Genomic DNA, 17,053 nt, shown 5'->3' on the forward strand with positions numbered 1-17,053 from the left:
ATAAAATAAAATAAAAAGACAAAACAATGAAAACAAAAACCCAAAACTACCTGTGTCCACTTACAATAGAATTGATGAGCAAGAGGAAGTCTATACACATAAGAAAATTCTACGTAGCAGTAAAAAACATAAACTTTATGCAGCAACATGGTGGAATTTTTTTTTAATAAATTTTTTTAAAAAATAAATCTTTATTTTTTTTCAAAGATTTATTTATTTATTTATACAAGCACTGGGTACAGTCAGAAGCGGGGGAGGGTGAGAGAATTCACCAGAGCCAGAGCGGGGAGCAGAGCAGGCAGAAGGACCGAAGTACACTGCTGAGGGGAGCAGCGGGCGGCAGGAGAGGTCTGCGCGCCATGCGGGACCCTCCTCCGGTGGCCGGGGAGCAGCCGGGGATCGAACCGGCGCTGCAGAGGCTGCGGGCAGCTTCGCAACCCAGTGCTCAACCTCTGCGCCACCGGGGAGGCCCGCATGGTGGAATTTTAAAGAGAGTAAAGAAATCAAGTTGCAGATGAAGGGACAGAGAACCAGACACGGGAGTGGGTGGGGTGCTGGGAGGGGAGGGGAGAGTGTGGGGTAGGGGAGGAACTGCCGTTGGCTGTGAACACCCTTTATGAGATGATGAAAATGTTTTAAAACTGATTCTGGGGAGAGCCGTGCAACTCTGGATATACTGAAAACCACTGAACTGTACACTTGAAATAGGTCCACTGGGTGGAATCTGAATTTTATCTCAATAAAGCTGTCCAAAAAAATGATGCCATAAAATTCAAAAAGCAGCAGAAGTAGACAATACAGGAGTTGGGGCTGCATGCATATTTACAGTCAAATTATAAAGAAAAGCCGAAAAATCAGCCTGGGGGCTGTCTCTCGGGTGAGACATGAGATGGGGCTAATGGGGCTCACAGAGGGGGCTCTGGGGACCTGGGGAAAGCCACTGCTTAAGCTGGGTGATAAGTGTGCAAATATTGATTTGTTATTATGCTTTGTACTGAAATACACATTAAATATATATACCATTTTATTCATCAAAAACTTCTATAACCAAAAAAAGAGTTTAATACTGCACTCCCTTGAGTATTTGCATGAAATTAATTTAAATAAATCAGTAAAGCCATTTTCTACTAAAGCAGAAATTTAATTTAAATTTAATTTTAATTTTGGGGCCTCCCCGGTGGCGCAGAGGTTGAGCGCTGGGTTGCGAAGCTGCCCGCGGCCTCTGCGGCGCCGGTTCGATCCCCGGCTGCTCCCCAGCCACCGGAGGAGGGTCCCACATGGCGCGCAGACCTCTCCTGCCGCCCGCTCCCCTCAGCAGTGTACTTCGGTCCTTCTGCCTGCTCTGCTCCCCGCTCTGGCTCTGGTGAATTCTCTCACCCTCCCGCACTTCTGACTGTACCCAGTGCATGTATAAACAAAAAAAAAAAAAAAAAAAACAAATTTAATTTTAATTTTAATTTAAATAAATCAGTAAAGCCATTTTCTACTCTGTTATTTGATCACTTGTGTGTGGGTCTATATATGTAATTTTGTAATAACCTGGACTCCTAGACAATTCAAACCATTTCACCATTTTGAAAACAGTCTAATATGTATTGTAATTAGGAAAATCCTACATGCTTTCAATGAAGGATTCACAGCGGAAGTACTCTTGCTTCCTTGATACAAATACTCTGATTAGTAAGGAAAATATTTTCTGAAAAGACAGTGACTTTACCTGTTTGTCATTAATAGAGTGTTTCTCAATTTCTTTCTTTGCCTGCAGCAGCTTCTCCTAAAAGCAACAGGGAACAATTAGTTCTGGGGATTGTCTATCTGAAGGCTTGTTTGTTTAAAAAGGTAAGAGAAACAATTATTTGCATAAGTATTTATTAAATTCTAAAAACACACAAGACAGCATCGGTACTGCATAGCTGTGGGCCACAGTCTCTGAGAGAAGTTTTAAAGCATGTTAAGTTATGACTAAGAGGAGGTAAATTTTTAAATCCAGTGCAGAGAAAGAAAATGGGAAACTAAATGAACTTCAGATTCTAACCACTAGTACTAATTGCTCGTGATCACATTTTCAATTCTTTTTGGCTTTCTCTTTTTGGTTACTTTTTACTTCTTTACCTTTTCTGTATTTTTTCTTTATTGTTTTTCCCCTATACCTCATCAGCTCTCATAAATGCTTTGATCGGATATTTGACTATAATACAAAACAACAGTCATACGAACATGCAATGCTTCCCAAACTTAAAGGCACATGGGATTCCATGCCCAGAACGCTTTTGACAGAGTTCTGCAGACATTTCCTCCTCTACTGTAAAAGCAAATCTAGTAGAAATCACTGTTCAGGTGGACTGGGTAAACCTGGGCCTATTTCCAATAATTAAGACGAGTAAACCCTCCCAGTAATTGAATAATTCCTCCCAGGTCTCAGTTTTGCTGGTTTTACTCATTCTGAATGTCTTGATTCACTATAAAAGTTGTAATTTAAATACTTCCTAATGGCAGAAAGCAGAGGGAGTGGGGAAGGATGGAATCCTCCTGGGAGATGGGTCAGTTTTCCAAACAAGAATGTGTCTGTAACAAAATAACACTATTTTTAGTAGCAGACTCGCAACCTGACTTTGTCAAAATGGGAACTAAAACGTTCTATTAGAAAATAAAGGATTTTCTGAGGCCTGAGGCTCGTACGTTCACACACCTGCAGTCACACAAGGACCACAGAATGAGATATCACGCAGCTGGGACCCTCCCCAGACTCTCTGATCTGTCTCATGGCAAATAAGGGCAACGCTTCAATCACACAGGTGCCATTTTCCTGAAGTTGTGTTGTCGATCATGTAAGGTGGCCGCAATGCCAAAGCAAGTTTGTCACTGGAGAAGCCGGGGTGTAAAGGATACTAAGCAAATCCTGCCTTTCTTGATTTTTAAAAGAAACCAAGGCCATCCAAAGCCAACTCTGTGTCATTATTGAAGCACTTGCTCCCTGCCTCCCACCCCCCAAGACTTCCAGAGACTGCCGTTCCCGCCAGAGCCTGTTAAAACCGTGGGACCCCCAGGCCATTCCCCACACTAATGCCTTCTCTTGCACAGGTGAGTCCCCACTCCCCCAGCGATGATGCCCACATGAAAACAACTTCAACCATACTCTGAAACACAAGACAAAACATCTTGTGTTGACGGGACACAGAAAAACACGTTTTGCAAAACTCTGGAGAGAATGGATTCCATCGGGGGTCCAGGTTTCACTGAGACATGTATCGCATCATAAGCAAGTTCCAGCAAAACACCTACACGTCCTGCAGGGTAGGTATCCTGCCACCCACCTCTGCCGACACCTGGCAGTGGAGGCCCCTCCCCAGCTGCCCACAGTCAGGTGAGCAACTTAACTCTGTCTTCACCTCTCCCACCAAGAGTTGCAGGGTCTACGTGCCACCTAGGAGTCGCTGGCACTAAATATATATTTGCAGAGCTGACCTGACTTCCAAAGAAGTCTTTGCCTTGATTGTGAGAAATAAGCAGTGAGTGGTTGGGGAACTGCACCCCTAAACCAGAGAGGTGAGCCAGTTCCAGCACAGGTACGGAAGCTCTGCCCTGTTGGGGAGTCTGGACCGTGTCTCTGAACAGGTTAAGCGCGCGAGCGAGCAGCCACGTGCCAAGGACTTACCTCGTTGCGCGCCACCAGAGTGATGAACGCGCCCTGTCTGTAGCACTCGATGGCGATGCACTTGCCGATGCCGCTGGAGCCTCCTGTGACCTGAACACGAACACAAGAGAATCGTCTGGCTCGAGGTGTCCCTGCTCTGCGAAGGAAGTTTGCTTCCCCTACAAGCCCACCCACAAGAGCTGCATTTTCAGCTCCAAGCACCAGCTTCTCCATGCCAGAGGACCACGGAAAAGCACAAATGCCGACGATTATGCCCCGGCTGGGCCTGCTGCTCAGACTGTTTTCAGACTGAACTAGAAACTGCACTAATATTTTTCTTAGTTCGTGGGGAGGGAAGTGCCCTATCAATCTGGCTGAAAACTAATACATTGGTCAACCTCTGAGTGAAAATCCAAACACGTCTTATTTCCTTGCTGCACACCTCTTATGCACGACCAGCTCTACAAGAGATGAAAAGTCACCAGCACCTACCTTGATATTTTATTTTAAATCACTGCTTATTATAAAAGGAACATCAGAGCCCACGGAAACGCCACAGAGCAAAGCTTCTCTTCATGCCCTCTTCTGTCCCTCCCCAGCAATAGCTCACATACCCAGAGATGCATCTCTGGGTTACACACTCCCTCCAACCTCAGCCCCTCCAACCTTTTGTACATTCTACTTGCCCTGCCAGGAGCACCTGGTCCCCTCTTTTCATCGAGCTGGTGCCTACTCACCCACTAACTCTGACCAGCACTTCCTCAGGGAAATCTTGACCACCTCTGTCCCCCTATCAACCCACTTTTCAGCCCTGCATCCTTTCATTCTCTATTGGATGGCATTCACCTAATCAAACCACCATGCACTTATCTGCGAGCTGACAGGATTTACAACCATCCTATCACTGCCCCACAAAGTCCATAAAAACACCAACTCAATTTTTGCTTCCCACTCTATTCCTAGCACTTAGCACAGTGTCTGGCATACAGGAAAGACTCAGCATATGTTTAATTTAGTAAGACAAATGCAACATTATCTTTCTAGTCATTTTTTTAAAAATATTTATTTATGCATACAAGAGCTGGGGTACAGGCTAGAGATGCGGGGGGGTGAGAGGATCCACCAGAGACAGAGAGGGGAACAGAACAGGCAGAATGAGTGAAATACACTGCTGAGGGGAGCAGCGGGCGAGACAGGAGAGGTCTGCTGCACCATATGGATTGCTCCCTGGCCAGCCAGGGATTGAACTCGTGATGCAGAGGCCTCAGATTGCTTCATAGTGCAGTGCATAAGCCCCTGCGCCACTAGGGAGGCCCTCTTTCTAGTCATTTTCCCTAAGCAAATTATATAACATGGGGTGGGAGCCCAGGGGAGGGGCTTGTGGAATTGTGGGAGAGATATCCATCCTTCAGTGGTAATATATACTACTTATAAAAATGGTACCATAATGTGTTATGTCAAAAAACTAGAAGACTTTGCAATAGTGCATTAAACAGCCACACCAAAACTTAGTGAAACATTTCCCTATAGTCGTTTAGATTATGCTAAATATTTTACGGACTATAAATCATTGTGTAATGAACATCTCTGACCCATGCCATGGTTTTAAGATCATCATGATCTATTTCCTTTTGTTCAAAGAACTGGGGTGTAGGCCAGAGGCGGGGGTGGGGGTGAGAGGATTCACCAGAGACAGAGTGGGAAGCAGAACAGACGGATCTACTGAAATACACGGATCTACTGAAATACACTCCGGAGCAGCGGGCGAGTCAGGAGAGGTCTGCTGCACCATGTGGGTTGCTCCCTGGCAGGGGATGAAACTCAGGCGGTAGCACTGACAGGGCTGAGACTTAACCCCTAGGCCACCAGGGAGGCCCCAAGATCATCATGAGCTTTAAGATTGGTGAATAGTGTATCAATCTCCAGGGAACGCTGAGGTATCCAATTTCTCTTTATCTTTAAGGTCCCACCCTTGAATAAAAGTCTTTGGTTGATAATTAACCAATTATCTACAGAAAGTTACTATAAGAACATACCAGTTGCCTAGGTGAACAGCTGCCATGGAAGAGGTCTTTTTATCTGGATAGCTCACAAATTGAGTAGATTTATTAATGTCCACCAGATATTCCAATTCCATAGCAATAAGCTGGACCCCCTCAAAATGCCCCTGGCTATTTCATGATCTTGTTCCTGCTGCCTAGATGTCCCCACACCTCCATTGAATGCGCATTTCCAAATCCTACCTGTACGACAGAGGCCAATTCCAAAGTCTCCTCTATCAAAAAGCTGCTCCTGACTCCATCACTCAGTTCTGTCCTTTCCATGTCACCCTCCAGCCAGTGCGTGCAATAGCTCCCCTGCTGACCCTAAGTTCTTTGAGAATGAGTATCAAGCTCAACATACTGCGCTCATTTCCAGCACAGTACCTTGCATTAAGTAGTAGCTACATAAACATTTTCCTTTATTAGTTTGCAAAATGGTGGATGATGCCATTTCTCCAAAAAAAATATGATGCCAAAATAAAAAAAGCTTCCAAGTAAAATTCCCCATTTGTATTAATGGAAGCGAAAGTTGTGAAGTTAATGTGAAAACTTGTATGTTCTGAAGTGCCGTGTAGCTGAAGTAGCTACTGTTATTACTGCTATATTTTTCCTATACTTTGGTAAGCCAGCTGTGTAAATTACTGCTCAGCAAAGAACAAGGTCCAACCCAAGCACTTATAAACTGTGTCCCTAAGAATAAGAGTAAGACTTCAACTGTGAGTCCCTGGTTCCCAGAAAACTAGCCTTCCAGTCAATTCAACTGATTCTCAGGACTCTAAGAATATTTTAAGTCAATTTTAGGCTGTGTTATTCTTGAATGTTATAAGAAAATATAACAGATTTTCACAATGGCCTGACAATTCATACACTGCACCTAAACTGGGAACACTAAAGACAACAGGTTAATTTCTTATCTTCATCACCCCTCCTCCTGTTCACTGCCAACATTGTTTACAGGTTAATATCTCCTTAATCACATCACACACCTCTCACTGAAGGCAAGAGAGTGGGGATGGCTTGTAGCAACGAGAACAGCTCCCAGCCACCTCCAAAAAAGGGAAGGACTTGATTTTCCAGTCTCATCAAGTTCATCATTTTTTTTTTTTAAAAAAAGCTAATTTATGTAAGAATACACCCTGTTAGACTTGATGCACAGTTTTACCACTGTGATTACGGAGCTAACACTAGATTTGTTCCTTAAAAGAAAAAAAAAAAGGAATGCTGCTCATGCTTCCACATAAACAGATAATCTAAACCATAGCGCTTGCTCCCCACATCACCATTCAGCTCTAAGAAAATCTCAAGACAGGTGATTACACCTTCACTCCTCTTACATTAAAAAAGCAGACAGAGGGTGACATCATGTGAATTATTCATGTCATCCTCACATTATTTATAGTGGTGTATTAAAACGGGGTGCTGAAAATAAGGCGTTCTTGGTCGATGGCACCAGACCTGTTTCATTATTATCTCACTGATGGCTGCAGCATGATGGGGTGGAAGATGCGCTTAAGTAAAACTCCCCGAGAAATACGGAATCAAAATGTTCACGACATCTTTTCCCAAGTTATGCTCTGCAACCATAAATTCTGCAAGAATCTGACTTTCAGAGCCAGGGGTTGGTGGCAGAAGTTCACTTACCAATGTGACACTTTCAGAATTTAGCCTGATGGTAAAGAGTAGCTTCTCCCTCTCTTTGTAAAGGAGTTTGCACTCACCGACTTGTCTACTTCCACAGCAGGAACAGCAGGAGTCGGAAACAGAGTGAGTCCTACAAAGCAGCTATTAAAGAAAGAACGCTTTGGCACGGACCACCTGTCGTCCAGAAGCTCACCAAGAGAAAGGCCCACCCTCCCCTGTCACAGCTCGCGGGAGGCTCGGACCCCAGCAATGATGGGGTCCCCTGGAGGATGTGTGCAACCAAGTGCAAAACTGACTCTACCTAGAACCTCAGTGTGCCCCAGAGTTGTGCGTCCAGCTGGGCACAGAGGAGGGGAGCAGGAGTCCCCGCACAGGCTGAAGATGGGGCGCAGGTAAGGACCGTGCGCTCCGGCTCCAGAAAGGGCAGTTTTGAGACAGGACCTTCCGGCAAGAACAGCACAGCCGTCCCTTCCCTCCCTCCCCTCGCCCCGGGGCTCCAGCCAGGCGCCGACAGGCTGGCCAAGGGCTGCTCCGAAAGGCCACCAGCCGAGCTCAGGCCGAGCTCAGCGCGCCCAGGAGCAGACAGGGCAGACGCGCCCCCAGCCGCGAGGCAGGGCTACTCGGGGTTCGGCGCAATTCCCCCCAGGGGGCCCCTCCCGGGTCCTGGGCAGCTGCTCCCTCGGCCACCGCAGGGGTCACCGCGGCGGGTCCCGGGGCCCCGGCCCTCCCCGGCCCCCGCGCCTGGCCCTGCCGGCCCCCCGCGGCGTCCTCGGCGCAGAAGTTCCCCTGCCTCTCGGCTCCCGGGGCGCCTCCTCGGGAAGACGCGGCGCCCGAACACCCCGGCGCCGGCGAGGCCCGGTCCCCCCGCGGCCCGGCGGAGCCCCTGGCGGCGGCGGCGGGTGCCCGCGGCCTCGGGGGGCGCCGGCCAGGACGCGGCCGGGGGACCCTCCCCGGCGCCGGGGCGCGCGGCCGGCGGGCGGGCGGCGGGGGCGGGGGCGCAGCAACAGGAGGCCACTCACCACCACATGCGCGCCGGGCAGCGCGAGCGGCTTGGGGCTGATGAGCGGCGACACCATGTAGAGCAGCAGCACGAACGCCACGAGGAGGGCGGCCGCCAGCAGCAGCATCGCGGGGGCCCCGCGGGCGGCGGCGCGGGCTCGGCGGCGGCGCGGGGCGGTCACGCGCGGAGCGGGGCTGCTGGGGCCGCGGGCGGGGCGGGGCGCGGCGAGGGGAAGAGGCGGAGCCGGGAGGGCGCGGGGCGGGCGGCGCTTCCAGGGCGCGGGGTCGGGCGCGCGGGGCCGGGCGGGGCTTCCAGGGCGCGGGGCCGGGCGGGGCTTCCAGGGCGCGGGGCCGGGCGCGCGGGGCCGGGCGGGGCTTCCAGGGCGCGGGGCCGGGCGCGCGGGGCTCTGCCGCCTCCTCCCGGGCGCTGGGGCTCCCCGATCGCGCTGCAGGTGGGCCCGGGCGGGGCCCGTGACGCCCCCGGCGGCGGCTCGGGTGCTGCCCAGGCCCGCGGGGAGCACGAATCCCCCCCAACTCCGGGCCCCGGGCCGCGCGTGGGGTCGGAGCCGCCGGCGACTCGGGGTCCCGCGCCCCTTCCCGGCCGCGGCGCGCTGGGCAGCCTGAGCGCCGGCCTCGGACCGCCCGGAAGCCCTGAGCTCCCGGCTCCATTTCATATTTTCTTGGCCTGCTTAGAAAATGGGCACGGCCCGCATTCGCCTTTCGGGGGACCAGGGGCGCTTTAACAAGGGGTTTATACTGTTTTGTTTTTTAATCCCTCCGAGAATTCAGATTCGTGGCGCGCCAAATTCACCTTTTTTACCCAGGCAGGGTTAGAAACAGGTGTGTTGAGATCCACTTTCCACGCCGGGCATGTCACGGCCTTGACATGCTGATAGGTGCGTTTTGGCACAGGCCGTGTGACCCTCTCCACGATCAGTGATAGGCGTGAATACATTTTAATACACGCCCCCCCCTCAGGAAAATCAGGTTCCCTATTAACTCTGCCTCTCCATGTCCTCCCAAACCCTGCCCCACGCTAGGCGATCACTGATCATTCTGTCCCTGCAGATCTGTCTATTCTAGGTATTTAATATATTACATGCAATATGTGGCCGCGTATCTGGCTTCTTTGATTTAGCTTTTTTTTCCCCCCCCACAGGCTCATCCATGTCTACACGATAGCAGAACTTCAGACCTTTTATCCCAGACCTTTTATCCATTCCATTGTGTGGCTATGACACATTTGATGCTTCCATTCATCATCTGGTGGCTGTTAGGTTATTTCCACATTCTGGCCATTAGAATAATGCCTCTGGGATCCTTCCTGTACAAGTGTGGGGGTGTGTTTTCATTTCTTTCTGGTAAACACCTAGGAGTAGGAGGGCTGGCTCTCATGTAATTTTGTATTTAACCATAGCTACCTGCCTCTGCCAAAGTAGCTGTGCCAGTTTATGTTTCCACCAACAATAGAACGTAAGTTTCTCCACCTCTTCACCAACACTTATTATCATCCACTTTTTTTGATTATAGCCTTCCTGGGGGATGCGAAATCACATTTTCTTGTGGTTTTGATTTAAGGCACATACTTTTGTTTGCTTGCTTGCTTTTCATTTTTGTTGTTTTTAGAAATTCTAAGACGCTCAGAAATAAAGGACTTGGCCTAAGTTATTCTTCTTTCTTCACTTGTTGCCCAGAGCTAGCCAAATTGCAAGGTTCAAGGGCACAGCCCCCAAGATTTTTGACCCAGTTGCAATTTTGAGAGGTTTCCAAACCACCCTCAGGTGGATAATCCATTGGAAGTGTTAGGGGGAAAAGGATGTCCCAAAGCTATTTCCATATAGGCTTTGTGGACTCCACTGCCACCCCAGGTCAAAGCCAAAGACACTGGGAACTCCAAATCCCATCCCCACCAAAGGGAAGGTGGCTGGGACCTGAGGGTGGGGTTAAGCAGCCAGGTGGATAGAAAAGGCAGACACGTGGGCTTTGGGGGACCCCATTTTGGGCTCTCCGCCAGCTCGCAGCGTCCGGCCAGCTCTGAGAGTGACTTTGGGTTTCCAGGTCGTCGGATCGGGTAGGACGCATGAAAGACTTTATTTCCCTATTTTCTCCCTGAGTTGTACATTTTCCTTATTTCCTTTCCTCTTGTAAATAAACCTTTTATTAACCTTTTTGTGTGTGTCTGTAGTAGAGTATTCATAAGTCCCTTTAAAGCGCGCGGGTGAGGACCCACAGCCAGAAACCCGTTTAATATCGGGGTTGCTCTATAACAGAAGGACTCATACAATTCATGGAGTGTTGAACTCATGGTTATGGTTTATTACAGGGGAAGGATACAGATAAGGTCAGCCACAGGAAGAGGAGCATAAGGCATTCTGGAGGCTATCAAGAGCAAAGCTTGTGTTCTCATTTCCATGGTGACAGATGTGTGACACCCCTCCCACTCCCCGGCATTGATGAGTGACAGTAGGCCTAGAAGTATTGCCAGTCAGGGCAGCTCATGTGTGTTCAGAATTTTTATTAGGGCTTCAATATATAGGCTCAATTCATTGCCCACATAGATGAATGCCATCTCCAGGAAAATTGATAATACATGATACAACACTTCCACTTAATTCACATGGTTATCCCCCACCCTAAAACCCACTTTGGCAATCCCTTATCTAAACAAAGACTATGAGATATGACAGAGGTTACCCTCTTCCCCCACAAGTCAAAGCCAAAGGCCAGACCTTCTCTTTGGAGAAGATCAAATTCCTTACAATCCAAATCACCACCTGGCCTTTGATTAAAGCTCTCCTACAGCAAAGCAAAAATGCCCAACATCTGGAGGAGGCAGTGTGGAATCAGATGGAGGCTTTTAGATCAATTACCCAGTCGATTCTATTATTGTATAATATTAATATAAGTATTGTAATATCGATGATGAGACAATAGCAGTATTATACCACACTGTTGTATGTGTAGTAAACATGATCTGATATGTTCACTGGGAAATATAAGTATTTTACCAGATTGTAAAGAGCAGAGTAAACACAACCTGAAAAATAAGGGACAAGAGATAGTGGCACAATATCAGAGTTCCATGTTCAGGGGAGGGAACGTGGACACACAAGCATTGAACTTTTTCTACTGTTAGGCAAAACTATTAATAGGTAGGGGATGTTTTGCCCAGACACAAAACCCATCCCCATAGTAGATTCACCACTTCACACAGAGATGCAACCACTTCAGAGTCTGTTCAAACATTCCAACTGACATGCAAATTTTGTCCTTAATTCCATCAACCATTGCAGCACCTATGCTACCAGCTAAACAGTCCCTGTCAGTTCTTTGCCAACAAGTTTGGGAACCACAGTGTATGTGTATGGGTGTCCCAGTAATGTCTGTTCTCCATCCCTCTCCATTTTACCTCCTCATCTACATATGGCCATGGGTTCCTGGAGATTGGGCCAAGAGACCCAAGTACTGCTTTTAGTCTTTATTTAGCTGGATTAGATTCCAGAATCATCACCCCAATTGGCTGACCATTGTATTTCTCTTTGTCATCTTTGCCTTGTTCCTTTTTATACTGGAATCAATAAAGCAGACGTATTTAGGGTCCTTCAATGTTGGGGAAACATCATGGGCTTCCACTGGTTGATGTAAGGACACCGTCACTCTCTGCCTTATTCATCCTGTTTTTTTTATGTCCAGACCAAGATTTCTACCCATTCCTCTTTCCTTTCCTTTTGCCACTTCCCTTGGGAATCATGCTGTGAATTTTCTTTGCTACTGTTTTAGCATAACTTTTCCCTTTGGATGTAGAACTGAGGTTAGGAGCTATTGCTCAAACCAGCCAGGATCCATGCTTGACCCAGCCTCAGGAGCTGCGAACTCTCTCCCTTAATTTCATTTTAGCTATCATAGATATCAATATCAAGTAATTACATATCCGGCTTTTTCTCGGTACTTTGAATTTATTTTGGCATTGAATAAGCCAACTCCCCAGGAGTTAGAGCTATCAATTTTAATTCCTTTGGTAAATCTTGTGTATCATGCTCTTGTATAATAAATAAGCTCTGTGATCAATGGGGGTTTGTTCCAGAGATGCCAGACTGGTTCAATATTTGAAATTCAGTAAGTATAACCCACCATATTAACAGGCCAAAGCAGATAAAACACATCAGCATATTACTCAATTCAGAAAAAGTATTTGGCAAAATTTGACACCTATTCATAATTACCATACTTAGAAAAATAGGAATAGAAGGAAACGTCCTCGACTTGATAAAGGACTACTACCAAAAAAAAAAAAAAAATGCAGCAAACATTATACTAGATGGTGGAGGTTGAATAATTTTACCCTAAGACAGAACTAAGGCACATGCCTGTTTTCACCACTCTTATTCTACATGTACTAAAGTCTAGCCAGCACAATAAGGCAAGAAAAGAAACAAAATTATACAGATTAAGTAAGCATAAATAAAACAGTTCTTATCTGCAGATAATATGATTGATAAATAGAGACAATCCTGGGAGTCTATAAAAAAAAAAAAAACCTTTGAAAACAAGTGAGCAGATTGCAGGACCCAAGGTAAACATATAAAAATAAAATGCATTTCTATACAGTTGCCATGAACTTGTGGATATGGAAATTAAAACTATAATCTAAAGTATAATTGCTCAAAAAAAAATATTTAAGTGCAAACCTAACAGAAGTAGTACAGAATCTGTATGCAGAAAACTACACAATGCTGATGAAAGAAATAGTAAGTCTCGGGCCTCCCTGGTGGCACAAGAATTAAGATGCAACCTATGAAACTATCTGCAGCCCCAGCCAGGGAGCTACCCACATGGCACAGCAGACCTCTCCGGACTCACCCGCTGCTCCCTCAGCAGTATACTTCAGTCAATCTGCCTGTTATTTATTTATCTGCATAAATAAATAAACCTTAAAAAAAATAAAACTTTGGACACCTATATAGTCACATGCAAAAGGATGAAGTTTGACCCTTGTCTCATACCATACATAAAAATCAAGTCAAAATGCATTAAAGACTTAAACAATACCTGAAACCACAAAACTCAGAGAGGATAACACAGGGGAAAAGCCATGTGCCACTGTTCTTCACAGTGATTTTTTTGGACCTGACGCTAAAAGCATAGACAACAAAAACTAAAAATAATAAATGGGATGACATCAATCTAAAATACCATCACGCTGGGCATTAGGATTTAAGATGAATTTGGGGTCCAGAAAGATTATAGAGCAACTGTAGGAGGAACTTCAACCAGACAAAAGATGAGCAGGGGACGTAAGGTAAGAGGACGGTCTTTTGAGAGTTTGAGAAATGAGCATATGGAACAGAGCAAGGATTAGAGCGGATGTAGGCTCTAAGGAAAAGACAGGTACGCAAATATCACCCAGCTGAACAATGTAAGAAATGTCAAGGAACCAGGCCTCCCCTCGTGGCGCAGCGGTTGAGCACTGGGCTGCAAAGCTGCCTGCAGCCTCTACAGCGCCGGTTCGATCCCCGGCCACTAGGGAGAGTCCCACATGGCGCGCAGACCTCTCCTGCCGCCCGCTGCTTCCCCTCAGCAGTGTATTTCGTCAGTCTGCCTGTTCTGCTCCCCGCTCTGGTTCTGGTGAATTTTCTCACCTTCCCGTGCTTCTGACTGTACCCAGTGCTTGTATAAATAAATAAATTGATAAAAAAAAAAAAAAGAAATGTCAAGGAAAAACTTGGGGAGGGAAGGAGGAAAATATGGGAGGTAGAGTGACATTATCTCATTGTAACTGAGGTCCAAGAATAACATTTAAAGTTGACAAGTCAAGTTGTAAACATTTAACACTCCAAAGCTAAATATTATTAAATAAATTATTGATTCAGCTGAGTTGGGAAGGAAGAGGAAGATACTGTTAAAAAAATAGATAGGGTTTTTAATAAAGTGTCATTATATAGGCAAGCAGAACAATAATACAAACTTTCCTAATGAGTGGTATTTAAAATACGGAAGAGGGTGAGGATGTGGAGAAAAAGAAACCCTCTTACACTGCTGGTAGAAATGGAGACTGGTCCAGTCCCTAATGGAAAACAGTTCGGAGGTTTCTCAATGCAGTAAACATATAGCTACCCTATGATCCAGCAATTCCATGCCTGGGTATCTATCTGAAAAATGCAAAACATTAATTTGAAGGGACTTATGCCTTCCTGTTCACTGTAGCACCATTTACAATAGCTAAGCTATGGAGACACCCTAAGTGCCCAACACCAGAGGGGTTGGGCAGGAGGATGTGGTATATACACAGCTGCCTTAAAACAGGATGAACTCTTGCCATTTGTTACAATATGGATGCAAGTGGAGGGGTTTATGCTAAGTAAGTCAGAAGGTGAAAGAAACACTGGATGATTTCACTCACAGGTGGAATGTAAAGAAAGCAATGTGCTCTTTTATTGTGTGACCTTGGCACTCTGTCGAGTGATTGGTCTATATCTCCTGCCCTTGAACACGGATGGCCTTTGTGACTGCCTTGACTTATGGCCTGTGGCAAAAGTCACATTTCAGGACTTAACGACAGGACGGCAAAGGCCATGTAGCTTCTTCCTGGTTTTCTTGGGAAACTCAAGACGCTGAAATTAATGCAGTGTCTTTTGAGTGAGATCAATCAGTCTGTGGTGAAGTTCATTTGAAGAAACAGAGGCAATCAGCACATAATCCTCGTTGAGCTCCCAGTCCATAACTCACACCAACTTGTTTGCCAGGTGACTGAGCCATTTTGAAAGTGCATCTTCCAATCCTTATTGCATGATGAGCCACCCTTGATCCCTGATCAAACTGTAGATTCATGAGCCAAATAAATGATTGTTGTCTTTTTTTAAAAGAAGATTTATTTATTTATGCATACAAGAACGGGGTACAGACCAGAGGTGTGTGTGGAGGGGGAGGTGAGAGGATTTACTAGAGACACAGCAGAACACGAGGGAACAGGCAGACTGACTGAAATACACTGCTGAGGGGAGCAGCGGGTGAGTCTGGAGAGGTCTGCTGTGCCATGTGGGCCACCTCCCTGGTCGGGGATTGAACTCGTGCTGCAGTGACTGTGGATAGCTTCATAGGTTGTGACTTAAGCCCTTGCACCACCAGGGAGGCCCTAAATGGTTGTTATCTTAAGCCACTGAGTTTTGGAGTTAAACTTGTTATTAAGCAACAGACAACTGAAACACCCTTACAATGGTAATGTCATGTTTCTCTTATTTTGCTTTTGTAACCAAAAAAAAAGTTAACCAACAATTCATTATATTACATGCCTATAATTACACTTTGAATGAACATGTATACGTAGAGTTGTAATTTAGAATTGAGTTTGTTTCTTGTTAATTTATCTCATGTTGGGTTATCAATAATGGAACTCACAAAGCGATGTAAGTGCTTTGTTCGAACATATTCCCACTAAAAATCCCAGGGATTTGGTGCCAGGAAAAGAAGAAGAAATTTTAAAGCAATTTCATAACACTTATTAACTTTATCCAAATGCTTTATTTCGAAATTCATCTTAATCATTCATATGTTATGATTTCCAATGATTTAGTCTGTAGTTATGTTTAAATATAAATTATCTTTCGATGAAATAAATGGATTCCAAATCCATGAATTTCATATGAGAGGGCCTTTGGATGAAAAATAACTTTCAAAACATTCCATCAAGTTCTTAATGGGTTCGATGCTAAGTTTTCACAGAATCGCAGAGTCCCGTTCATCACTCACTTCGCTGGTGACTGGTTCAACTGTAAAATGTATTACAGTTTGTGGACACTCGGTCCTCCCAAGCCTTTCACTTTGGCTTTGCCCCTTCATTGCTCATCAGACCCAGAAAAACACATGGTATACTTACTTCTTGCATGAAAGGTAATTCAGATAATTAAAATCCCAAAGAAATCAGAACAATGGTCAACTTCAGCTGTGCAATTCACAGCTTTTGAAAAATTTGGTCCAAACTGGTTTACAATGTTGACGTTTTTCTTCTCAACAACCATATTTTCTCAGCCTGTGAGAGCGTGCCAAGAAAACTTCCTTGTGGGGAGTTTCAATGTTCCATGCCATCCATTATGGAGAATTGTGCCCCGCCCCCATATTCATACGTTGAAGCCCTAACCTCCAATGTGACTGTACTTGGAGTAAGGACGTAATTAAGGTTGAAGAGGTTTTAATCGTGGGACTCTTGTCTGATAGGATGTGCGTTCTTAGAAGAGGAGACACCAGAATTTGCTAGCTCTGCCTCTGCCCCTCCTGCTAACACCCCACTCACCAAATCTCCGACTCCCTTCACAGCAATGCAAGCAAAAACGCAGTCATCTGAAACCCGGGAAAGAGAACTCTCACCAGAAACCGAATCTGGTGCACCTTGATCTTGAACTTTCCAGCCTCCAGAACTATTGAAATAAATTTCTATTGCTTACATCACTCAATCTATGGCATTTTGTTACGACTGCTGCTCTATCTGACAAAGACACCATCCAACTAACTCATTTCAAAATTCAATTTATAAACATATTGGGACCCACATATTTTACTGCTCCACTAAGCACATACTTTAGTTCAGTTGGTATTTTTCATAGTCAGAAGGAAGCGATGCATCAATTTACATTTTGGCACAAGCTCCTTAACCAAAGTAACTATTCCAGAATTTTTTCCAGACATTGTAGCTGCCCTATTAGAACACATTCCTGCATAAAACTCAAGCAACAAGCCAAATGTG

At 45.9% G+C, this 17,053-nt stretch overlaps 1 protein-coding gene across 1 annotated transcript in view; it reads right to left on the bottom strand.

Annotated features, from left to right (window-relative positions):
* The window catches only part of KDSR (3-ketodihydrosphingosine reductase), a gene marked incomplete at both ends in the record, with an annotated part of 33,144 nt that extends 24,700 nt beyond the window's left edge, over positions 1–8,444 (bottom strand). Inside the window, 3 exons of the mRNA XM_084251864.1 lie at positions 1,718–1,774; positions 3,656–3,745; positions 8,337–8,444. Of these exons, the coding sequence (XP_084107990.1) occupies positions 1,718–1,774; positions 3,656–3,745; positions 8,337–8,444 (255 nt within the window). The remainder of the gene's footprint in view (positions 1–1,717; positions 1,775–3,655; positions 3,746–8,336) is intronic.
* Positions 8,445–17,053: the final 8,609 nt, after the last annotated feature.

This window comes from Talpa europaea (assembly GCF_964194135.1).
Source record: "Talpa europaea genome assembly, chromosome: 13".
NCBI classification, from domain to species: Eukaryota; Metazoa; Chordata; class Mammalia; order Eulipotyphla; family Talpidae; genus Talpa; species Talpa europaea.